Below are 26,583 nucleotides of genomic sequence, written 5' to 3' on the forward strand. Positions count from 1 at the left end.
GAAACACTTAAGTGTGACAAACATGCAAAGGAACAGGAAATGAGGAAGGGGGCAAACACTTTTTCACACCACTGTGTGCGTGTGTATATATATATATATAGTTTTGAGCAAGTTACTATCAAAATGTAATTCATTTCATATAACTAGTTACTTTCACAATAGTAATGCCTGAATGGTGATGCATAATATATATTGGTACTTTCATTGTTGCTCTGTACAGCACCTTGTAACCATGGTTTTAAAAAAGTGCTTCAAAAAGGAAGATTATTATTTGGGGGTGTAATGTTACATCGATCTACCGATCCAATATAATTGATGGAAACTGAAAATACCAATACCAAGTATCAATACCAAATATCAAGTCTGTATGATTCCCACTTTATATTTATTCACGCATGTTTTTTTTTCTTCATTTAAATGCATGGAAAAGCTCAGGTATTAAACTGACAAATCCTATTTAGTTTCTAATTTGAGTTGATATAAATGCCGGTTCCTGAATTGAATGGATATCACACCCTGATAGACTTTGAGATAGTGTAGCAAATATTGTATCTTTGTCTAAAGGATCAATATACTATTGTATTGGGATAAAGCTTGTGATTTACAACACTAATTATCATCATCACAAAAGGTATCATACAGATGTGTGTGTGGTTTGTGTTTGCAGACCTGGAGCGTGAGTAGGAGCGAGAGCGGCTGCGGGAGTGGGAGCGAGACGAGCGGGACCTCGACCTGGAGGACTTTGAGGAGCGAGAGCTGGAGCGAGACGAAGATCTCCCTCGGCTGTGACTTCTGGAGCGACTGCCTCCACGGACACTGCAACGAGGAGAGGGGTGGAACGGAAGGGAGGAATAGGGAGGGATACAAAATCAAATCGACATGATCAATCGATAACATTTCATTTAAAGTGTAAAATCACTTTTAAAACGTCTCACTGCCCTTTGCAAATACAGGAACAAAGAAATAACAGACAAACAATACAAAACCAGCAACATAGGAGAATAAGTAAAAAAAAGGCTTGTTTGTGAGGGAAGAAGAAAGGATGGTGTGTTATAGTTGGCTGTAGCATAAAAAGTACGGGTGGGTTTTAAATCTAGATTAAAAAATTCTTCTTTAACATGTAGTGAGAGGGCATTCCACAGTATGAGAATGCTCGATGACCAACTGATTTTGGGTTTACTATGGGAATGACCAGCATCAAGGGAGTGGAGAGTGCCGGTGTACATGATGTAATAAGCGTAGATAAATAAGGTGGTGCAAGTCCATGCAGGGCCTTATACTGTATGTTAAAAAAAGAACCTTTCAATCAACTCTAGCTTGCTCCAGCACTGGGAGCCACTGAAGACAGGACAGGGATATGTGAATATATTTTCTAGTCGTTGTCAGGATTCTGGTTGCAGTGTTCCGAGCAAGTTGAAGGCTTCTACTGGCACAATTTGGAAGAGCAAAAAAAAATGGACACTTCAGTAATCAAGTCGGGAAGACACACATGCGTTAATTACAGTTTCAGCATCCCGAAATGATGAGATGATACTCATGTGGGACAGGTTGGCAAGTGATGCACCAACAGCGACATCCTCCCCAAAAAGGATGTGACCGCCTACTGTAACCAGTAACAAACGTACCTTTAACTAGGGCTGTTCAATTTAGAGGCCGGCCTATATATATCTGTGGGCAGATATTAATCGGCCGATATTAGGCATTTCCCGATCTATCGGTCGGCATTTATTATGGCAGATGGAAAAAATCATTCATATTAATCATTTATGATAACAAATAAATGATTCTGATAAATGAATATTCAAAAAATAAAACAACGGTCAACCATGTTATGAGTGTTGCCATTGCATAGTTTGTCCACCAGAGGGCGTTCTACAAGATCCCTGTTGGCAACACTGACGTTTTTTGATGTTCCTCTGTTCTGATAACAATAAAACTAATTAGTATCATTATTTTAGTGAGAACTAATACATAACTAATGTTAGGGAAACCTGTTTTGTTACGCATTTATTTTTATAAATATATATTGGCCAATATACTGGAATTTTGGATTTTTAAATAACCAAATATTTGTATTGGCCTTAAAAATCCTTTATTGGTTGGGCTCTAGAACAATTAATTGAAATTTTAAATCACGTTTCAAGATTTTGTCTCCAAATGATCACAAAAACACGTAAAAAAACGAGTATTTTGGACTTTACGTTTTGCAAGTCAAATCTTTTTTTGTTTGTGTCGGAAATTATACAGCTCAAGGCGTTCTCAATGTTGAGACATAATGTGTAATCATGTTAAATAATAGTGATTATGAGTTTTTCCATAATTGAGCAGTCTTAGCTTTGCCCAAAATGAACACAGAGTGCAATTCAAAAACTCATTTTGACAGACAATTAGGAAGCACCATCCTTAGCTGTAAACTCGGAATATGTGTGAGAGATGGAGAAAAAGGCAAAGAGCCAAGACAGAAAAGATCAAAATGAAGAGCAAGAGGTTACCTGTTGCGTTTCTCCTGTCCCTTTTTCCGCCTGGCTCTAAACTTGGCCCTGAAGAACTCGTACAAGCCGTTCTGCTCCCAGCCTTCACTGGTGGAGAACAAACAACAGCCAGCTAAAGACAATGACCGACAGTAATTTCTATCAGAAGCTAGCGGTACTACATAGATGCTGCTGCAAACTACAGAAAATGATCAGATGATTTCATGGGGATTGTTTGCAAGCAAACTGTATATTGTTCAAGTATGTTTTTCATGTATGGTTTTTAAACTACTTTATAATTACTTCATAATTAGTCTGGCATTGCCAGACCCTCCATTCTGTGATGGGAGAAAAGTGTGCTGTGGTTTATTGCTATTACTTAGCACTAATTACCACCGTCTACGCCCCGGACTCAGTGACGGTGCTTCTGTAAACAACCTCGGGAAGGAACTTGTTTTGATGGAACATGTGTACGTTCAAATGTAGTTTTAGTTGTGCAAAGAAAAAATTGAGATTGGACAGATATTCTAGCTAGCTGTCTGGATTTACCCTGCAGAGATCTGAGGAGCAGTTAACCAGAGTCCTCTGATATCCAACGGAGTTTAGAACGCCAACACAAAGAAAGCGGAAGGAAACTGACATGAGGGACGCTATAATCGTCGCTATAGACAACTTAATAATGAAATTCTTACAAACAACCAAAAAGCTGAAATAATTCCTATTGAGCATAGCTATTAAAATACTGGATCCTTGCTCTTTTTAATATGAGCAATGTACATTCTGGTAATGTCAGTAGGCTTCTCATTTTTTAACCTACCACTGACCATCGCGGTTGCAAGTTTAACTGACAAATGGTGCCTGTGGATTTACTAACTAACTAAGATCCATGGCTAAAGACACTTGGGAAAAAAAAGGTAAAAATAAAAGTCAGCCATTATCTGGTTAATGTGGACTTTGCTAGCCAGTTCCTATTTTAATTGGAGCCAGATTTGTCTTGCAGACAGAGTGGAGGTTTGTGCGTACCTGTTCCTTGGCCGATCATGGGATGGAGGGCTGTAGAAAGCTTCCACAGCAGCTAGCAGGCGATCGCTGGGTGGCATGGGAGGGGGCAACCGGATATCTTTGGGGTCCAGAGGTTTGTAATCACAGTCCTCCAGCTGAGCAATAGACATTACAAAGAGGATCATGAGACATCTGACTATCTTTGTTTGTGGACTATGATGAAAGTTTCTAATTTATTATATAATTGCTTAAAGCAGTTGAACAATGTTTTGTGTTGGCGTTTGTAACATTCCAAAATCTTAATAGTGACTTAAAGACATTCGTTTTCACTGTACATGCATATTGGTTCCATATTGGTTTTATTAACTACTAATAATCGGAATTTGCCCTGAAAAAACAGCATCAGTTGATACCTAGCTGGCTATCAAGTTCTGACATAACTGCAAAATGTGGTGTTCACTTGTTACAACTGACTCATTGTCAAAAATCTTTTCTTTTTTTCTAAGGTAACCTCTGGCAGCTATGGAAGTACCCCTGGTTGGGAATCACTGCTGTAAGCCACCGTGGCAGTGCTACATCACTCTTTACCATTATCGTTTTCTCCTCTGGTACAATTCAATCCTGATTGCTTTCTTCTGGCAATAAAGTAATTTTGTCAGCTGATAACTGTCTAATTTCAAGTCATACCCTTATCCTCAAACCAGAAGCAGGTGACTTACTTTGACCAGAGGAGCCATTAAACCAGCAGGTAGGTCAAAGTATGGTACGTTAGGCACCAGACTGGGGTCGTCCTGGACTGGATGCTGGCGATGACGCATGTGGGGGGAATGGCCGTTGAAGCCGTGTGGGGGTGGGCCAAAATCCGGGTGCTGGCCTCCACCCCAGGGAGGATGTTCGGCCCCCATACCTGGGGGAGGGAGCCTCTGACTGGGATGGTGGTGGGGGGGAGGACCTGGTATGTCTAGCAAACAGGGGCGGATATTGTTAAAATACACAAGTTAATAGCAGTACAGTTGCAAAAACAGGCAACTTTACAGATGCATTTATAGGATCAGTGTGTAGGATTTAGTGGCATTTAGCAATGACGGTGCAGATCAAAATCAACTGAATACTGCTTCCTTTACTCCTCCCTTTCCAATGTGTCTGTGTAGTAGAACCTCTAGTGGCCTTCAGGTAATGGAAAAACTAGGGCTGTCATCAAAAAGTTTAACTCTTTGAAACTCTACCTGCCCCCAAAAATACCCTTTTATTTATCCTTTTCTGCTCACAGAGCTTTGTATGTGCTAGCAATCCAATCTCGTTCTTCAATGTATTAAAAGACTTGTAACACAAAGCAAGAAAATTTGGATGAATAAAGACTATGTTTACAGCATTTACTCTCTAACTGGGACGTATTGGGATCAGGATTGCCAATAGAGCCGCTAAATTCTACACAATGGTCATTTAACTGAAATTACGGCTCAATCAAGTACCTCTGCACTCAGCTCCGGGATATTCTCCCTGAGCGTAGTCGAAGCGGTGCGGGGTGTACGGCGGCCGGTCATAGTGGTGTCTGGGAGGGAAGTCGTCCTGCATAAAGCGTGGCGGGAAGCGTCCGAAACTGTGCGGTGGTGGAGGCTGGTTGAAAGGAGGTGGCTGCTGGTGAGGAGGGAAAGGCCCTCTGAAATGGGGAGGTCTCTGTAGTACAAAAAGTCAGTAGGGTAAAGTCGTTGATGGAAATGAGCAGCAAAATCATATCTTTGACGCAACAGAAAAATTTGAATATCTATCACGTGCCTGCATGCGTGGAGGAAATGGGGGCTCCCTCTGACCCCATGGAGGTTGATCAGGCTGGTTCCCCCATGGTGGCTGCTGTTCATATGAGTTCCAAGAAGGAGGGCCTGGGTCAGACCCACCTGGACCGCTCCAGGGGCCTCCTTCTCTGGGTGGACCCCCGCTCCAGTTTCCTGGGTCCCTCTGGTCATTCCACATCCCCTCATGGCTGTTCCAGGGAGGGCAGGGAGGGGGGGGCTGGTTTGGGTCAAAAGGAGGCTGTAGACAAGGACAAGTCAGAAAGGGCCCACTCACTCACACAAATAAATCAATGTTCAATTAGTTTAAGCTGTGTCACTCTTCATCAAACATCATATAATGGCTGTCGCGCTGGCAGATTTGGAACTTCTAAGCTCTCTGATAAGCACTGGAGCCCTATCTTTGGCAATGTTACCATTTCTGGTTTAGAATTCATTTTTTAGGGTGTTAGGTAGAGGTGTATCATTATATGCCGCCAGCATAACTGTTGGAAATAATTTTCCACCTAATTAGATCATGTAAGAAGAACCCTTCTCCATCTTCAGAAATTGCCCACCTATCTCTTAGGAAAATACATACGAATCTAATACGCTACCTCTCTATTCTTCTTTTAAAAAATTATCACTTGCAGCAAGTGTCTACTGATAGCAATAGATAGCAAGGATGAGTTACTTCCTTCCTGTCCCCACACAACCCACCCACCCACACAGGTCTTTACCGGCTGGTTGGGGTTCCAGGGGCCTATGTGCTGAGGGTCATACCACCCAGGTTTGTTAGAGGGGATATCTGAGGGTCCACTGGGGTTGCTGGGGTCCTGTGGTCTGGATGAGGGTCCATCAAAGTCCCCTGGAGGAGGACCCGACATGGGAGGCTTCACATCCCCTGCACACAACACACACACCGACCCATTACAACACAAACACATGTACTTGCCCATTGAGGAACAGATCCCAAACCTATACAGCAAAACCTAACAAGACAAAAAACTTCCACTCATCTCATGAGTAAGAATGTACTGATGTTGAATATTACTGTCTTTCTTAAAAAAAAGTAAAACAAGTCAATACAGCACATTTACAATTAGTTTTTGCTGTTATGTGAACTATAAATCTGGCTTCATGTACAGTATCAGTCTGTGGCTCTGGTTATGTGAAGTGTGTGTCTTCTCACCAGCTTTTGTGGTCATAGGTGGGGCCTTTTCAGGCTCAGCAGGGGTAGCTAGCGGCGCTACAGGGGCAGGCTGTGGCTGCTGCTTCAGGCTGGAAACAAACTCATCGTGCTGTGTCTTCAAAGCCTGAATCTGCTGCTGGAAGGCCAGCTGGATTGGCTGCACCGCCACAGCATACTCTGTTATCAGAGACGCCTGAGAGAAGGAAAGGGAATAAGATTTAAAAATTTTATACAGGGTTATCAGTGAATGACAGCCACCAATAGTTTTATTTCCTGAAATGGGGCGCAAACACAAGCAAAGTCTCAAACTGAACACATAATTGGACGTGACCAGGCGCAGCTTACACAGCGAGGAAGAGAGCCTGAAACATACGATAGAATACATAGTAAGAGGAATACAATATGAGCAGGTGGAGTCAGCTGTGCATAACGTATGCCAAATTTTGGAGAGATGCAGGTGTCATCCTCTGCCAGCGAATTGGTTCTATGCAGAAGGAAACACAAGTAAACATGCTCCAATGAAAACATGGGTGTTACTGACTGCACATGACAACACTAATGGCTAAACCTAATTGTTTATTCTTATTAAAAAAATGTACCACCTCTCTCTACTTTGTGCGGCAAGCTCTGTCTTTGCTGCCCACCAGCACCTCTAAGGCTATATTTAATTATGGGTCAAGTCAGGTCTTAAATTGATGAGTCAATTCAGGTCCGGGAATTGATTTTAACCTCCTGTTGTCCTTGGGTATAATTGTTATAATTATATACAGTATATTAGGTATAATTATATACAAATGAGGGTTATTGACCATGAATTCCAAAAAGTAGTGTAAAACTGGTGGTAGTGAGGTGGTGTTAGTAAAATCCCAAAAGAAATAAATAAATATTGCATTGAAAATGTCAAAGGTAAAAAAAAAAAGTGTTGATCTTTTTGACCTGGGAGTACAACACAAAAGGTTAAAGATAATTTCCATCTCTGGTGCAGGTACAGGTTTGCAAACTAGAACCCGGAAAGACTCTGCTCTGGAGATTTATAAGAAAAATTACATAAACACTTTAAACACATTCTCTTTATTTGCGAAATATAAGATGGATGATTCTGCGCTGTTACTGTTTATATGAATATGCTTCCATATGCATGTGCCACACACGCAAATATTAAACCTTGATTGGAAGTGGCTTTACTGAAACTGCACTGTAATAAACTTCTTGACATGACAAAAATCAATGTTTGGAGTGCCTCTATGTAAAATTTCCCGCGGGACGTGATGAGCATAGGACGTATCCTGCTGACAGCTGCGTTATTCCAGATGATTTGACAAAATTTGGAATCAGCGAGTAACAGCTTTTCAGTCAGAGGTTTCGAAAAAAACACATTAATTACTGTTGGAACATGACCTACCCTCTCACTGTGTCTGGCGATCTAAATAATTAATTAATTAACTTTGTAAACCTATAGCGTGCACAAAAGATATATAACACTATAAAACGAAAGGGAAAAAGCATAATATGAGCACTTTAAAATGTTTGTATTCCTCTTTTTATTATTATATTTACTGTTTTAGATAAATGCTGGTGTAATGTTATATATTACAGATTTGTGATACAAATGTCCCGTTTTCAGTGGATTTTTCATTCATGTTTGATTACCGTATTGGTCCGAATATAAGACAACCCCCCTCGATTTTGGAAAAATACTTTTTGAAGAGCAAATCTTGTTTTTATAATAATAAAATTAGTTTTTTAGACAATGATTTTATTTGAAAATAATTTTAATAACAACACATTGAATAAACAAGGTAGGCTATTGTTTGAAAATCTTTTATATAGAATCTTTGTGTTTTTAAGGTAAAAATGTCACTTGCATTCTAAAACCCGCCTCTGCAACTTCAACAGCTGAAGGTCTAGGCCCCAAATATAAGGCGACCCCACTTTTTCAAAAGTATTTCCGGGGGGAAAAAAATCTGTCTTATACTTGGACCAATACAATACTTTATTTAACATGATAGTAGAAGGTGCAACATATAGATGCAGCTGTTGAACTGAGCCATAGCAGAAAATTCTGTTTACAGGAAGGTTCTAATATTTTTTATTGAAGTTTTTTTATTATTATAACTTTAGCTTTCGTGATATATGCTCCATGCTTATTAAAAGAAAAACACGTATTTCTACCAATTCATTTCCATGTTCTTAACCCTTCATTAGAATATAGAGCAGTTTTGGCAATGTCTCAAGTTATAGTACTCCGTGACATGTTTGAGCGTTACATAGTGAATACTGAACTATAACTAAACTTCCAATCTAAATCGTAATATCTGGCAGAAAAATTGTAATCAGATTTTTCTCCGCAAATTGTTTAGCCCTAGATGATGTCAGTAAAAAGTATCCTTTACACACATATCAAGCTTAAAGAAAACACTGGCAGGAACGCAGAGCCTTAAGTCTTTTTTCACTCACTTGGTACTGGCCGAGCCCCAGTGCTGGATTCTGGAGCTGCTGAATGGTTTCCTCATCAAAGTAACCGTTCTTCTCCCACAGCTGCAACAACTGGAAAAGAGGGGGATGGAATAATAAGAGAAAATTTACTTTAGACTTTTAACATTTTTCACCAAAGATGTACAAAAGTACTATTTCTAGCTTTCTAATTCAATAAATGAAGAGCATAAAAAGCAAGAAGTGGTGAAGGACATGTATTTGTCTAAGCTGTATTATAAGCTATTAATGTATTATGTATACATATGTTTCTATGAAAAAAATAGACTCCATTTGCAGGGATTGTTAATAGACTGCCTGTGATTGACACAGTCCAATAAAAACACGATGCACTCAAGTCAGTGCAACCAACATGATGGTATTCATCCTACTATATACCACTACCACTTTACTATAACAATCCCTAAAACTGAACTCACTCAAATTAATGTCTGATTCACATTCATGCAAATGTTCTATTGTAATTGTTCAGGGTTCAAATGGTAGTATGACTTTGAATGAGTAGTGTTCTATGATGTCAACATTACTGCCAGGAATTAAATACTCCAGTGTAATGTCGTTCCACCGGGCACGTCTGCGATGCGCTCTGGAGCCGCCGCGGTCCCCGTGTGCAGTAAATGCCATTCAAGTCAATGCTTAATATTCCACCAGTTGCGTCACTACGGCAGAAGCGTACAGGAGTCGGCTCTGTGCTACGATAAGGTCACGGGGAATTAGGACAGCCGGGCAGGATGTGAAAAGGCGTATTCGGTCAACTTACACCCCCCCATATCACTTCTGTCTCCTTTACAACACCACGAAGTACGAGAGATTCATCTTGGAGGTGGACAAAAATATAATGACATCACAGAACTTTTTTTTCAAGAACATCACCAAAAAAAGAGAAGACATGGAGTTAACCGGAGTCATTGGAGTGGAAGGTGTCTGCAGGTTGATACTAGCTTAATAAACACGCAATTGTTCTGCAAAGTAGTGGTCAGGAAGAAAGACCCTTCGCTCCTCAGACGCTCCCAGTGTGGTATGGCGCTTGATGGAGGATGGAAGAAAACCAGCACAGACGCGCCAAGTGGAAAATTAGAGTGAAAGAAGTACACAATAATGAGCACGTCCATGTGTTTACCCTGGTGATCTTCTGCTGCTTTTCTTCCTCTACAGCCAGAAAGCTGGTGCAATAGATGGGAACCACAACTTTCTGCAGCGCTGCCAACAAATCCTTCTGCTGCTTCCGCTGGCTGGGAGGACAAATTTAAACATGTTACAATAAGGAATATACTGGTCAAACTATTTGATTCTCACCAAATGGCGTGGTTTGTGGCATGTCAAAGTGTCCCTGAGCAAGACACTGGATCCCAAGTTGCTCCCCGGACGCTGTATGTATAGCTGTCCATTGCTTCCAATACTATGTAATAATTAAGTTATGTTAAGTTATGTGTGTTAGCTTAACTTACAAACATATAGTTAGCCTAAAACTGACATTTGGATATTTGTCTTGGTAACAAAATGCTTGCTGCAAACATAAAGTCAGACATAACTTAAGCTTAGCTTCCCATTCTCCCTGCTGATTTCTCACGTCTGTATCTACTTTTGTCTTGATAAAAGCTCTGTTATTTGGGTTGGCATATATAAAAACTTAAGTCATGGTTTATTTACCCTGTTGGTAATAAATATATCACCACACAACAGCTTTTAGGAATTTTGTTGTTTGCTTTGCAGAAGAAATTGACACTGAGGCACTTTCATGCAATACAAGTAAACGGAGAGCAGAGAGTTGTTTTCCCCTCAAATGGGTGTGGCTTTTATAGTACAACACATGCACTCTGTCTTTATATAACACTCCCTAGAAGGAAGTGTAGGGATCAAAGGATCAACATGTATTTACTGATGTAGTTAAGTCTGTGTACCAGTGATGGAGAACGTCATTGGTTAAATAGATGAGATGTAGGCGGAGCTCAAAATGCGCTCCATCAGCAATGATGCGGTTGCGAAGATGTGATGTCATCAGTTCACAGTGCAGTGGAGACTTGGCGTTGTTGAACATCCAGTTTTTACCGCCCTGACAAGAGGACAAACAAATAAGTGAGATGTATATCTTTTTTTCAAACTATTTAAGGAATCTACAGGCATAAGCATCACTTAAAAAAAAATCTCCAGCATGGCAGACTTACAGAGATGGCGTCTTTGGTGCAGGTGTCTATAATGGGCTGCAGGAGGTTGTCAAACTCTGTGATGTCCAACTGAGTTTCCAGCAGCATTTTTTGGGTCTGCTGCTCCATTGCCAGAGATATGGCTGCAGTCACTTGTTCCTACATTGAGAAAGACAAAAAAGGCTATCAACCATCTTCTTGTTTCCTGCTTCTTACAGTGCAGACGCTTTGCTGCTTGCTCCTGCCTCTGCTTGCATATTTCTGCAGATGATCTTGCTTTTCCTCCGTGAAAAAACTATGAGCAACAGCTCCTGAATACTTATACATCACTGGACCATATATTTTTTAGTAGACATAGTAGGCTATCGCCAAATTTCAACATTTTATGACCTGCTAAGTACTGCGTGAGCATGGCCTTAGAATAGCACAAGCCTCTCCTACAGTGACTGGAAATGTCGTACTTAGCTAAAGCTAATTAGCAGTAAGATTGGTGGTAGTCCTTCCTGGAACTCTCTTGGTGCAAAGCCTAAAGACTATGTATAATGTACTAAGTACTATGCAACTCCACGCCATAGCTACGCCTTCGCTCCTACGGCGTTGTGACCCTTTCAAAGTTCTTGCTTTGCGTCGCATTGCATTTCCCTGCCATAACACTTGGGTTGTCGCCTGTGTCTGTGTCGTCACCACCGAAACAGTTGGTAACAAACAATTCAACCCATTGACTAAATTGTGACTAAAATACTAAAATCAACTGCCCACAAAGTAGTTTGTTGGCATAATGCTTATTTCAAAACACTTCACAAACAGATAACTCCATCAGTTTATTTGCAAAGCTTAGGTCAGTGAACTAGCATGTTGCGACTCCCCACAGTGGGCTGCTTGAGACACTATCCACATACAAGACGAGTTGACCAACCACAGTACTTGAGGTCTGCTTCGCCTTGATGCAAAGTTACACATTTTTGGAGGTGCATGTCGAGCATACGGCAAAGGGCTCAGAGAGAGGTTCACAGAGACGCTGAGCAGACTGTGGGGGTTGATTTGACACAGAAACATAAAACAGCCTTAACCCTTAAGTCAACCTCTTCTTTTCACTAAACAACTGTTTTCATGCCTTCCAGTCAGTTTTTTGACCACACCAGAGTACTGAGACGGCTCTTGTTAGAGTCTTAAATGACATCCACCTTAATACAGATAGTGGAAAAACTTCGGTCTTAGTATAACTCTATCTCAGTGCTGCATTTGACACGTTTGACTATGACATATTAGTATACCGATTGGAAAACTGGGTTGGACTTTCTGGCTCAGTACTAAACTGATTTGAATCCTACTTAAAGAGTAGGGACTACTCTGTGTCTATAGGAAATACGTAATTATGCTTCTGAGTACACAAATATGACGTGCAGAGTTCCCCAAGGCTCCATTTTGGGGCCTCTTCTGTTAAACATCTACAGTACATGCTTCCACTGGCTCAGATAATGTAAAACAACAAAATAAGTTTCCATAGTTATGCAGACGCCACACAAATTTACATAACCTTGGTTGCCAGGGGACTACAGTCTAATACAAAAACTGAGTAAGTGCATTGAACAAATTAACGACTGGATGTGCCAGAACTTTCTTAAATTAAATGAAGAAAACAAGGTTGTGTTTGAAGCAAAAGATAAACGATTAAAAGTGAGCGCTCAGATTTAAACAACTATGTTAAAAACAAAAAAGACAAAACAGAAATCTTGGTGCAGTCATGGACTCAGACCGGAGTTTCAACAGCCACATTAAGACTTACTTACAAAGTCATTATCACCTTCAAAATATTTTAAGGGTTAAAGGACTTATGTCTCGGCAGGATTTGCAAAAACTTGTCCATGCTTTTATCTTCAGTAGACTTGACTACTATAACGGGGTCTTTAGAGGTCTCCCTAAAAAAAAACTATCAGACAGCTGCTGCTTTTCAAGTCCTCACTAAGACGAAGAAAGTGGATAACATCACTCCAGTTCTGAAGCCTTAGCACTAGCTTCCTGTCCCTCAAAGAATTGATTTTAAAATACTGGTGCTGGTTTATAATTCACTACACGGTTTACGGCCAAAATCCATTTCTGGTCTGCTACTACACTAGTAACCACCCAGACCTCTCAGGTCATCTGGGACAGGTCAGCTATCTGTCCCCAGAGTCAGAACCAGAGTCAGTTTTTATGCTCCACATATTTGGAACAAACTCCCAGAAAACTGTAGGTCCGCTACAACTCAGTTCTTGTAAATCAAGGCTGAATACCTTTTTTGATGCTGCTTTTCTTTAAATAATTGTTAATTTGTTATACTTCACTAACTTTTATTGTTGTATTCTTTTTTTAATTGTGTCCTAACTGCCCTTTAATGTGTTATGCAAAGCACTGTGAATTGCCCTGTTGCTGAAATGTGCTATTCAAATAAAGCTTCCTTGCCTTCTTCAGCTTGTCAATGTCCTCATATGTGTCACAGGAAGGAAACAAAGTGGTATGAGTTGCTGAACAAAAGTTGCATTGCTCTTTAGTAGCCAAAGACAAAAAAGGGTGAATAAATCATCTCCTGTTCTAGATATTTTAATTTCTCTCTTGCTCTGTACCTGTCTGAGTGTGTGCATATGCTGCTCCTGTTGCTGCAGATTCCATAGGCTCTGTTGGATGAGATCATCCATAGAGGGCACGGCAGGTGGAGGAATGGGAGGCGGAGCAATCATCGGCATCGATGGAGGGATATCAACCGCGTCTTTGGCACCCGGGTTGTACATTTCTGCAAAAAAAGCAGCAGGAAAAGAGCAGGACAATATGAACATTTCAATTCTGGAGGTTCAGCAAAGCTCTGATTTTGAGGCTGAGGTTAGGAGGGTTGATGCTGTGCGACTGCAGACGTGATGTAGATGTCCAAAGAGAAGGTTTCAGACCACAACTCATAAACAAGGTAAACATAGCATGGTTTGTTTACACAAAAGTATTCAAAAAAAAGGGACCTCAAAAGATAAAGCAGATAAAACATGTCAAATACAAAGCAGAAGAGTGAACAAAATCTGAAAGACAATCAGCACTAACTCCCCCCCCCAACCACCCTACAGACTACAGAAACAACTGCAGAAAAATATGTTAGCACCTCAGAAAAGTAGAGACTCATCTTGGGATGGGATCACATCAGCTGGCGCGCAAAATTTGACCAGGGGCGTAAAATGGGTGCATAAACCCCTACTACCGACGCGCTTGCTCAGACCGCGCTAGGGCTGCACAATGTGTCGTTTTTTTATTGTCATTTTTGTATCAACTAGTGTAATACACACATTGCGAAAACGGCTACTTAGCGCGAAAAACAGACATTTTGTGTGTTAACTGAAAGAAACTAGCAGTAAAAAAATTGCACTTTAAAATGTAACTCATTCTTTTTTAAGTGATGCTTATTACATTCCATTCAATGTTCAATTTGCTCAATAAAAGAATGTTGGTAATTATTTTGCTTTCATTCATTTTAAATTTAAGTTGTATTTAAGCAGAATACTGAAAGCAGCAGAAATGGAGAACTGAGTACATTTTAATATTGGTTTATTTATTGCAAGTAATATCATTATTGCAATATTCAACAACGCTATCGCACATTGCATATTTTCCTCACATCGTGCAGCCCTAGACCACACCCACATATCGGCCTGCATCTTGCACAGTTATCGGGCCAATATAACTATTCTATGTTCGACAGAATCCTAGAAGTCTACATATAAGGCTGCAAGTCAAAAATGCTCTGAGAGGAGAAATATTGGACTGATCAAAGGAATCATTAACCAGCCATGTAAAAACTATCGATTTGTAATCTTTAGTTTAATCTGATTTATTTTTAAAACATGCCCCACTGCCCTCAGTCAAATGCCTGAACAGATTGTTACGCTGATTTTAGGCCTCTAGTTTGACAGCGATGTGGCACAGCCGTAACAAGAGTGGAAAGGTGCTTGTGTCAACTTCATAGGACCTCGTTTATTTTTTTAACCAAGAGCTAAGATCAATATTCAGATTATATTGTTCAGAACACAACACTTGAATTGTTGGTGAAATTATGCTGCCCTGGCACTTCATTCGCCCTGAATCGTGACAACACAGTAAATAATACAACACAAACTCAAATAGGAAAAAAAAGAAGCATACGGAAAAATGCAACTGAAAACAAACCATAACAACTGTCAAGCACAAGTGTGATAATGTCCAGCAGAAATGTACAAAAACAAAATGTGACGGTTCAACTGGAATTTTTAATTTGTCAGACCAATCTGGTTCCAAATAAATACCTTCAGATATATACTCTTCCCCATCTTGGGTAGAGGGATCTAAGTGGAGAAAAGCAAACAGTGGTATTACATGACTGACAGAACGTTGAAGAGCCCTGCTTTAGAAGGCTGAACCTGCTCCTCCTTCCCCATAGCCTGCCACATGCCTCAGTGGAAAAATGTAATTGACTTGTAAAATCAAGTTTCCAGGTTCACAAACTAAAAGTTGCCCTCAAACTGCCAACGAATCGGCAAACAGCAGTAAACTACTATCGGTGGAGCACTTCTAGGATTTCAGACTTCTATGTTTATAGCAAAAACTAACAGCTCTCACGCATGATGGACAACTGTCAACCAGTGTACAGTATTAATTGAAAGAATGTTCAGTTGGCGATTAATTTAATAGTTGACAACAGATCAATTCATCTTTGCAGCTCTCTATCACGCTTCCATTATTTACATCTTTAAGTAGTAATTGTACATGCCATTTATAAGATGTAACTCACTGTATTATGTATTAACATATTTAATTACACATTTGACTTATCAGATAAGATGACCTAATCAACAAGTTTGTGCATTTTGCAAATGACATGCATCTAGTGTCTACACCACTCCTGGCTGACTTTGGGCTCATTAAGCTCTGGGGAGTCATTCCCCGGAGTCCCTATGTTTTTTTTCCCCAGAATGTTCCCTTGGATCAGAGAGGCTCCAAAATCTGGGTAGCAGCTGTCGCCTTGGTCCCGCTCCATGTTCTGTTATGCCATGTTCAAACTGCTACACTGCAGTGCCCTGCTACGTCCTGCTGTGCCTTGTAATGCCGCACAGCGTCCTGCTATGCCATGAACTACTATAAAGAACTGCTACAGACTACTATTTCTTTCTATTTTTGTTATTGCCACTCTTCATTCTAACCCCAACCGGCCCGTCAGACACCGCCTACCAAGAGCCTGGGTCTGACCGAGGTTTCTGCCTAAAAGGAAGTTTTTCCTCGCCACTGTCGCACTGTTGCTTGCTCTGGAGGAGACTACTAGAACTGTTGGGTTCTTGTAAATTCTGGAGTGTGGTCTATCTGTATAGTGTCTTGAGATAACTCTTGTTATGAATTGATACTATGAATACAATTTAAGTGAAATTGAATTAACACAGCAGTGCATTACAATGCAGATGCTAAACTGCCTTGAGTTTTCAATTCAACTGATATTTTCTGCTTTTGCCCTTTCAACAAACAGCTCTTAGTTATGAAGATTTTTGCTTTTCACATACAGTGCTCCTCAGCAGACAAGAATCCTATCAGCTGACTGCTTGCATCTATCACAACGGGTACACACGCACACACACCCCTCATTCAGGTGCATAGAAAATATAGGAAACAAATGACGAAATGAAGCACATGTCATATGCTGAAGAAAAATTCAAACAGCAGCTAACAATTCAGTATCCACTACAAGGCCACAAAGGAGGAGTCAGAGTTCATATCACAAAGTTATGCTGCTCAGTTTTGAGAGGGATGGGATATTTAATTGGGGAAGAGGGTTCTTCTTTAGGGCTGGGCATTGTGGTTTAAAAGAGTTAAATTTGGTTAGAGAAGCCCAAAGCCCATGTTATACATACAGTAAAATACAAATACAATTGTACAATATACCTGACATATCAAAGTACTTAATCAAATGGACTCAAAAGAAATTAAATCTATTATTTCCATTAAGCAGTTTTTACAAGAGCTAAGCTAAACTTTTATGTATCGGCAAGGCTTAGAAACTACTTAAAAGGGAGTGCAGGTGGCCTATGAGGGGACAGGTGTGAACTGGTAATAAAACAGTAGCAGGCGGTTGAGAAGCTCTTGTAAACTATAAATTTGACAGTATCTGTTTCTCACAGCAAGTGTTGGCAATGACAGAATAGTACCTATTCCACTTGAATTCAGCCACAATAAGCCATGCAAAATGTGTTTTTTAGTCTGTACTTTAGGACGCTGTTAGTAAACCTGGTACATAGCTTACAGTGTCGTACAGTGCTGATGGTTCGGCTTTCCCATACACCCAGAGATAATATAGGACAAGGACATGTTAAATAGTAGGTATACATGGTATGTCGATATCTCTGACCGTTGACAAATGTGTCCTATTAATATTGCCCACCACTAATAAGAACCATGTCTAAATTCAATCAACTATAAATTTGAGACTATTCTGTTTTGAAAAATGAAAAAGCTTCAAATAAGAAATATCAGTTGGCATTAAATGTCAACTGTAGGTACTTGAATTTAGGGCTAAAGACAATTTAAGGTTGCATACCCAGCCCTACTTATTTCAAATAGAGGGCAAATTTCATTTTCTATCCAGTGCAGCACTGGTGAGCTCCACATGGCTTTGTTGTGAAAATGTGGCCTAGATGATGGAGGCAGCTTGTGGTTGTACTGCTACTCTACTGTAGAACACAGCTGACATGGCAGGTGACATTAAGGTTCTACCATGTGCTATAAGTAAGCACAATAAATTAGGTCAGTGTGAGTAGGTACAGCATTTGCTTAATGGGTTTTAAATGCCTAAAAAACACAAAAGACAAATCCACTCAAACAGAATACACATTATTAGTATGATGTTGGCGAGTTAAATAGAAAAAAAAATCTTCTGTCTGTTTACAGATGCACAAGGTGTTCCAATTGGTTATTTAACTAAAATACAAGATTATATGATCTTATTTAATAAAATTAATAACATGCTGATGACTTTTTGGCCTATGAAATTGTAAAAGAAGGATTGCTACAACCTAAGTCAAATTCCTCGTATGTGTCATCATACCTGGCGAATAAAGCTGATTCTGATTCTGATAAAAGGCTAGCCTGGAAATCCAGACCCAACCCCGAAAGATTAAGGGTCTGGCATTGAGTAATGAAAGTCGCCCATTGCGAGGGGCGGCACCAAGCGTTCATTTAAAAATCTCACTGCAAGCAAATGGATAACACTACGACCAATCACAACAATACATGGGGTGACATATCCAGAGCCCCATATGCTTATCAGCAGAGCTAACTGGTAGATTAAACTGTGGTCATCTTTTTAGCTTACCTCTGGCCAGCCTATATCAGATACACTGATGTGGTTGGTTCAGCCGGGCTACAAGGGTATAGCTAATTAGCAGCATTAGTCAATGACAGAGTAACTAAAAGAGTAAATTCAAATTGTGCTCTCACTAGAACTCTGCATTTCCCGGTTAGCAAAAACCTGCATTTCAATTTATTCCGTTTCTTATTTTTATTAGTTTCATTAAGGACTCTATAGCAGAGGGAAAGACCTAATTATCTCGAATACTAAAATCAATTGAACATTACAACATCATACAAATTTTTATGTGCAAATTCCGGTTAAATGGTGGACTGTTCCTTTAACTACATACGCTGCTGTTGCTCTATAGCGAGCTTGCACTTGTAGTAGCTGAAGTAGTCTCCCCCAAAGAGAAAGGAGAACTTAGGGTTGTCCTTCTGTTTCTCCATTGTCATCTTTTCAAACTCTGGCCCGTTCCGAGCGACAAACTGCGCCAGCTTGTCAATGACATTCTTCAGTTCTTGATCTGCACCAGAAAGAGAAAAAGGAGGAAACAAATACAGTCAGAGCTGAGGCAGCTGGTGGTCTATCTAAAACTGGTGACAAACAGAAGGTGTTCAAAATTACCATAACATGTGCCGAACATTTATACTAACTTGGCCAAAGTCTTTGCCCTCATGTGTTATTATATAACAGTTACAGAACTATGCAGTTTTCCTGAAAGACAAATATCCTTTGATCTTTGAAATAATAATTGTTCACCTACATTTTCCTCTGTTTTGTAGGTGATTCCAGAATCCTTATTGACTTTTGTACCAATCTGTATGAAAGAAGAATCCCATCTACTGCAAGATAAACAAAAAGTATTGACTCGGTTTCCCCATTCAGGAGTTTCCTGCATAGTGGAATAGGTCCTTGCTCTTTTTTAATACACTAGATCAATATCCATATCATACTATTACTACAGCAATGTGAAGCAACATCAATATTTATTGATTAGAATTATTTATTTATTTTTGGCTTCACGTTGTTCAAATTGAGCAGGAAAATATTTCACTTGAGGAAACACGGTCACAATTTGGGAAACCGTTTGAAAAACCTGTTACTCTGCAGCAGACAGTATTTCTTCATTTCATTCAGATTGTTAGAAGAGTCTTTGAGAACCCTGGAAATGCCTTTAAAACAGTCAGTAAGTGTAGTTAGCTAAACAATCTTTTTTTTTAATTTATTTTTTAAGATTGCTGCCTGGGTATTAATCTTTCAGAAGAGACACAAACAAGGGCTTATTCTAATCGGCATTGTCAGTAAATCTTGTGCCTTATCAGTTAACATTCTTGCCAAATATACACACATAATCAACAGTGTACAAATTTATATTAAATATATATAACGATGGCCTGTTTTATTTACAGATAGAGCTAGCTAGTAATGGAGTAGCCTTATGAGAGAGGGATCCTAATCCATAAATTGTCTGTACTGGAAATCGAAAATGACATTTTTGCATTAGCTTAGTTACTTGACTAACGTTTACACTAAAAGGGGAAAAGCTAATTTCAACCTTGGACGAAAAATAAATTACTTTAGCCGTTAAAAGAAGTCAACTTAATAACATGTGTTCCAACTAGCTAACGTTGGCTACTTAGCTAACGTGAACAGTCAACGTTACAAAACTATTATTATTACTATTATTATATATGTATTATTATTAATATAACCATTATTGTTCATACTGCTTAACATTTGTGCAACTGTGTACACAAAAACCTGATGTAGCTAGCTAGCTACCGATACTGTTACAACCTGTGGCCGAAATCCTAAAAGCAGCGGTGATGCATTGTGTTGGGCAGTAGCGCCAGGTAGCATGATGCTAGCTAACGTAGAATCACAATAATACAACGCTGTAGCTCAACGTTAACGGTATTTCTTACCTTCGGGGGGATTTGGGATATCCATGTTTGGCTTCAGGTACAGCAAACCCGCTGCACTTTAATGAATAGTCCAAATATCAGTCAACTCGGTTTATGTGTTACTAAACTCGGTTTATGTGTTACTAAATTCCGTTTATGTGTTACTAAATTCACGAAATTGCCCCCGGAACCTACACCGGAAGTACTATTACACAGAAACCGCACCACGAAACAGCGGTGTTGTCCACAGCGCCACGCGGAGTTTAGTGGCGCACATTCTTCCACAGCAAGCACAGACTGTACATTCATATTCAATATACGTATATACAGTCAGCGACAGTAAGCCAGTCCTTGATGGAATTTTTTTAATAAATTTATTTTGTATTTATTTATTCAGAATACAGATAGAGACAAACAAGGCATATTTACAAATCCTTTTCAAAAATAAAGCTTTTGCCTTGGGTGGAGCATATAATCAAAACCTAGGAGCTAGTAACAAAGCGACATTAAGAAAAAAATATGTGATAAGAGAAAATCAATAGAACAGGCTATCTCAAATTAAGATGAGTTTCAAGTAAATAAATCAATCCAAAGGCTTTTTTTCTCAATCCTTAACTGACTTACGTACAATATTTAACTCATAGTTTTTAACCATGTCAAGTTTCCTTATTTACTGAAATTTGTTTCTCCATATGAAGTTAAACATGACCTTGTTTATGTCTTTGATAATATTTGTAGAGATGGGTAAAGACAAGACCGGTAAAATAAGTCTAGATAAGCTGTCCATTTTGGATAATAAGACTCTCACAAAAAATTGTGATATCTTTCTGCAGCCACCTGTTTAAGATTAATTTAAACTTGTTTACAATTGTTCCATATATTTATTTTGTCTGAAGCTATCCTATTCTTGGAAATAACAATCCCCAAGTATTTAACTTCTGATTTGACCTTTATGTTATGCAGGGATGGTAATCACCTCTTGAAAACCACATGAAAATATATGATTTTCTCGCCTAAATTTTTAACCTTAAAAAAGTGCTGCAGTTTCCACATGCTTTGGCCCTCTGGGATGATCCTGAGTTCATTGGGAAGGTAACACTCTCAACTTGTTGTTTCTAGTGGCAGTGTGACACTAGGCCTTACTGACGCAGAGCTAGAGAGGTTAGAACACAGAATTTCTATTTCCTTCCAAGTAAATCATCTGAAAAATTAATAAAAAGCACTACTGGAAGCATATTACATGGGCTACATACTAAAATAGTACTCTAGCCTCATGTCTCAACTTAGAACAGAAAAAATCCAGAAAAAAATGACTTATAAAATGGATTTTATATGAATGTATTTCTACAGATATGTCTGTGCGTTTGTCTTATTTCTTATTTCTAAAAAAGCCAAAAAAGTGCTAAATACAAAACTTCTGAATTACAAAAACACATCCACATCACTCACAGATATGTCTGAAAGAAGTACATACATAGATTTATAGAAATAAGTCATCATAATTTAATGAAATGTTGAAATGCCATCAGAAGGCCATATTTTTGCCTTCAGACAGCTGTAAAAGATCACAGGAATAGTTTTTGTTGGCCATGTTTGATATCAATCAACTCGTCTTCTTATTGGCTACACAGGGATGCCAGTTTTATGACCTTATCTTCTAATTCGTGGGCTCCACTGTCAATCTTTACCAGGTGGGCCCAATGGCGACTGTGTGATATCATTGGCTTAGCTTGAGGGTATCTCTTGATAGGCTGATGCTATTGGCTGGGAACAAGGTTCATTGCAATCTGCAGAAGCCACATATTGTAATGGTGTGTCGACCTTCATTTTAGCCCGCACAGGGAAAAAGTTACAAGCTATAGAAACCGAGAAATGATGCACTATCTAGATTTCTGAACGTCGAAACTTGGCCAGAAACTACAAGATTGTGAGGGGACCAGATAGTTATAGATTACAAGGCTTGGATATTCTAATTCCTTGGAGTGTTTGTGATTTAGGAAATCAACGTTTATGAATAACTTTCACCGCTGTGGATAAAGACACGAGGACAAAGGTAGGGATGCAAGCTCGATTTAGACAGAAACGGTGCAGTGTTTCTTAACTTCATAACATGATTATAACCGCTGTAAGTCGCCTTATCCTTTGTGCGGGGGCTTGATGGAATCACAAGACTTTAAGCTTTCTAATGATGTGCTGCATGACCGTGTTGGTGACGATTTAATGCTTGCAATTCATAAAAAACTATTCATGAAAACACGTTGTGGAAAAACAGGTACCGTTTGGGGAACCGTGCTCTCAGAGAGGTTTGTTCTGAACAGCGTTTGATAGATTTGGAAAAACTGATGGGCCTCTCCATGATGATTCAAGCCCTTACTCAGTGGTTAAAATGAACGTTTTGCCCAGGATTCATTTTGTGAGCTCTATGCTGCCTCTCTGCCCTCATGCTGGTTCCTGGCATAAATTACAATCAGTGGTATCTATCTGGAAAGGCAACTGCCGCAAATCAAGAGGCCTACTCTACAGAGGAGGAAGGAGCTTGGTGGCCTCTCAGTTCTCAACTTCAAACATTATTTCTGGTCTTTTGTGTTGAAGTCCCTCCTTACCTGGTTTAACCCAGATGTGTCTGTTTGCAGGTGTACCTTAGAGCCTTGGTCACTCCATGATGTTCTTTTTGCCAGTGTTTCTATCAAACAGTGCCAACTACACTTTAGCCCCATCATCTTATCAAAACCCGGAGATAAGCTGAAACATCCTGCCATATGGCTTGTAAAGGGCAAAACCTTTTCCCCATTGTTCAGTAATACAGCACTACTGATTGGGGGGAGGCTGATAACAGCCCCACAATGGGAACAGAGGGAAGTTCATTGACAAGGAGACATTTTTAGCAAGGGCTGGCTTGTTACCCTTCTCTGACTTACAAAACGCGTTCAATCTACCACATTCCTCTTTTTTCTTTTAGCTACAATCAAGGTCAGCACTAAAGGATACGGTCCCTCCTGGCATAGGCCTTTCCCCATTCATCCATTTCAGAAGTTATTTACTATGCAGCCTAAAAACTGTGGTATGGTATCAAGGCTTTATCAGTTCTTAGTGATATCTGGCCACTCTGCCCTTCCTATTGAGAAGATCTGGGCATGCAATTGCCCAGGCCTGAGTATCGATCTCAACTGGCATGCTGCATGGTCTAGCATTCCAGAAGTATCACGCAATCAAGACAATTAGCAGATTCACTACAATTTCATTCATGGGACATATTTTACCCCTGTGAAAATGCATCACATAAAAACAATGAACTGCCCAATAAAAGCCAAAGGTACATAGCTTCACATGTTCTGGGACTGTTCTCCTGTTGGTCAGTTCTGGAACAATGTTACATACAAAATCTCCACCTTGATTAAAGTTAGTATACCCGTTACTGTCAATATCTTAAATCTGAATAATCTGTCAGCCTTTCAACTCTCTAACACTGAAAAAACTGTGTGAATGCTGTGTTGCTAGACTTACAGCTGCTAAGAAAATGATTGGAAACCATTGGAAACCACCTCATGACTTGTCTTCTTGGACATGGATCCTTTCTCTTTTGGATGTCACATATATGGAACTCTCTACAACCTGCATTAATGGAGCCCCAGGAAAGACTTTGAACACTTGGCTCAACATTACAGAGTCCTTGAAATTTTTGATGTAAATCTGTGCAACAGCCTATACTTCTGTTTGCGTCTGTGATTGGTCCCTTGTCTTGTGTCTGTCTGTGTGGGTGTCTGTTAATGTACAGTATGTGTTTGTTAATGTCTGTTTTCTGCATATATTATTTGTAAGCTGTGGACTTTCTGTTGCGTTCTTTTTATGTTTTAACTGAATCCAACTCCTCGATTCTCAGAGCTTTTTTTTTTATTAAACAAATAATCAGCCTCTATTCCAGAATAATTTGAGTACAATTTGGAGTAAAATTAGAAAACTTCCTTATCTGTACTTCTAAAATCTATGCTTTCTACCCTTCATTAAACTTGTAGTTGAGTTTCACTGATGTTTAATTTTTTTCCTAACTACTAAAATAGGAGTTCTTTTCACCTGCCTCGATAATTTCACTCTTGACCTTATAAATGTCCCCTGTCCTCTTTCAAGATAAAGCTCATCTAATCAACTTGTAACTCCAACAATTTCTTATATTCTTATAAAATTTCATTTTTTATAATAATTTCATTAACCGTCATGCAATTTTCATCCTTTTGTAACATTTTAAAATGTAACTTCCAATATGTTTTTTGGTTACTCTCCCTGTGGGTTTTAAAATCAGTATTTTCGATTTGACCATTATAACCAAAAACATTGCTCATTAAAAAGAATAAACTTTCGTCCTTCAATATCACCGTCAAACAATATCCGTCTCCATCGGATTGATGATTCAATGTTTCTCCAGGGAACTGAAAGCATATCTCCACAGCTCCAGATCGGTTAGAACAATGACTAAATACGATTTTTTTTCTACACATTGATTAGTCCAAAAAGCTACATCAGCTTCAGAAGAAGTAGTCTCTTGTAAAAACAAACTGTGAGATGTTTGCCCTTTACAAAACAATAAAAAGTGCTTTCCTTCAACAATGTCTTTCAAGCCCTTAACATTCAAAGAACCAAAACAGATTCTCATTTACCGTGAACACCAGAAATGAGTAAACAAAAAACTGCTAGTTTCTGAATGTTTCGCCCCTCCAAAAGTTTCCACTGCTTTATGCCATAAACAGACCGTGTTCCCTCAACTTCCCGTTGTCTCCAATCCGCCGATGTATCCATATGGATTTGGAAAGAAAGCAAGTTTCCCGGACCGCCTTGCTTGTTTTATAAGAGGCCACAACCTCCGTCTTTTGCCCCAATCCTCCCAGATTTCTCCCTAAAAATGATGACATGCCTGATCTTGTTGTCAATCTTTTTTCCAACTCTGTGGACAATGTCCACTGCTTCAGTCATGACTCACTAGAACAGGAACCCAAAAGCAGACCAGGACAAGATAAAGTAGAATGAACCAGTTGGGTATTTATTTGAATAGTGTGCAGAAAACAGGTGAGTCCAGATGGAGGAGCAGTGGAGGAAAGCGAGTCGGCTGGAAGTTAGTGAAGATCCGATAACGCTGGTGAAGAAGACAGACTGGTAGATGTGTCTGGAATATCCCAGGTGAGAGAAACTGCAGACAGAAGAAAAGGAGGCAGATTAACGACAGGCATAAAAGCACAAGCAGCAGAGCAAGCTTTCCAAACTGACTAACTGATACACTGGCAAACATACTGGTAAGGCTAATGATCCGGCAGAGAACGGATGTCAGTACACGGCTTAAATGGTGGAGAGGTGATGATCACGACCAGATGTGCAGATTGCAAATGAAACAGAGGTGTGGGTGGTTGCAGCTTGCTTTGTCAACAGGCAACCAGAGAGGGTGCATTCAGGAACTTATGGAAAAGAGACTCAAAAGTGGAAAACAGGAACTGAGGCAAAAAACAAACCCAGGAGGCAGGATTCATGACAGCGTCTTCCAGCTTTGACCCGATATCTGGAGCAATCATGAACCAGGATGTGGGTGACCTGTATACGGATATCTTCGCCTTTTTTCTTTTCTGAACATTTTTCTAGAGGCACCACCTCAATCTGTAGCTTTCTTGTTCTTTGACACTCTCCTTAATGTCATTATTCTCTTTGTAAAGATGGTCGTTTTGTTTCTCCAGATCTTATACTTTCTTTTTACATTCTGTCAGTACCAACCTGCCGAACTGGACGGTCTTCGCTAAGCTAGCAATCATGGCGTTGCTATGTTCGCTCTCTTAAGTTGTCTAGCAGCACATCCACACTCTTTTCCAGGGCCAGAATCGCCTCAAAAATAGTCTTATTAGAAACTATTAGAAACAACTCAGCGACTTCAGTTGACTTGGCCTTCTTTCCCACGGGTTGCTTGGTAGGCGTTGGTGCCGTGGAATCATTGCCAGAGCGGTCCTTTTTATTTAGCAGTGATACATCCATATAGTAGTCATGCTCCTCTTCACACACATTTTCAAATTCTTTCAACGTTAGGCGAGGATTTCTTTCTTTTGGGATCGTGTTGCAGGTTCAATGACACGTTTTGGATCTATTTTTACACTTCCGAGTAGACATTCAACAACTTGTAACTATAATTTGGGACTACTTGTGAAGAGCTTGGAAAATCACAACTGCTCAACCCGCCATCTTGCAAGAACCCACCCTTAGTGGAATTTGGAGGAGCCTTGAGTTTGGAACAGTCTTTTGATGACATAGGA

At 39.7% G+C, this 26,583-nt stretch overlaps 1 protein-coding gene and 1 long non-coding RNA gene across 6 annotated transcripts in view; one reads left to right on the forward strand and one right to left on the reverse strand.

The window, feature by feature from the left end:
- Nucleotides 1–20,551, reverse strand: part of cherp (calcium homeostasis endoplasmic reticulum protein) — a 24,282-nt gene extending 3,731 nt beyond the window's left edge. Inside the window, exons 1-17 of one of the 5 annotated variants that reach the window (XM_034881273.1) lie at nt 20,461–20,551; nt 20,324–20,418; nt 18,748–18,921; nt 15,370–15,408; nt 13,675–13,841; nt 11,093–11,230; nt 10,829–10,971; nt 10,048–10,159; nt 8,892–8,981; nt 6,435–6,627; nt 5,983–6,146; nt 5,250–5,504; nt 4,946–5,150; nt 4,193–4,434; nt 3,495–3,628; nt 2,493–2,579; nt 670–816 (exon numbers count right to left, since the gene is read on the reverse strand). In XM_034881273.1, the coding sequence (XP_034737164.1) occupies nt 670–816; nt 2,493–2,579; nt 3,495–3,628; nt 4,193–4,434; nt 4,946–5,150; nt 5,250–5,504; nt 5,983–6,146; nt 6,435–6,627; nt 8,892–8,981; nt 10,048–10,159; nt 10,829–10,971; nt 11,093–11,230; nt 13,675–13,841; nt 15,370–15,408; nt 18,748–18,921; nt 20,324–20,348 (2,315 nt within the window). In that variant the 5' untranslated portion in view covers nt 20,349–20,418; nt 20,461–20,551. Of the gene's footprint in view, nt 1–669; nt 817–2,492; nt 2,580–3,494; nt 3,629–4,192; nt 4,435–4,945; nt 5,151–5,249; nt 5,505–5,982; nt 6,147–6,434; nt 6,628–8,891; nt 8,982–10,047; nt 10,160–10,828; nt 10,981–11,092; nt 11,231–13,674; nt 13,842–15,369; nt 15,409–18,747; nt 18,922–20,323; nt 20,419–20,460 lie in introns of all 5 variants that reach the window. The other 4 variants (XM_034881272.1, XM_034881274.1, XM_034881276.1 and 1 more) reach the window with 4 other exon arrangements.
- On the forward strand, nt 12,155–26,405 carry LOC117950338. Its single transcript, XR_004657872.1, has 3 exons — nt 12,155–12,214; nt 16,075–16,079; nt 26,394–26,405. It is a non-coding gene; the product is annotated as an uncharacterized LOC117950338 (long non-coding RNA).
- The last annotated feature ends 178 nt before the right edge of the window (nt 26,406–26,583 follow it).

Source organism: Etheostoma cragini, chromosome 9, assembly GCF_013103735.1.
Source record: "Etheostoma cragini isolate CJK2018 chromosome 9, CSU_Ecrag_1.0, whole genome shotgun sequence".
Classification (NCBI taxonomy): Eukaryota; Metazoa; Chordata; class Actinopteri; order Perciformes; family Percidae; genus Etheostoma; species Etheostoma cragini.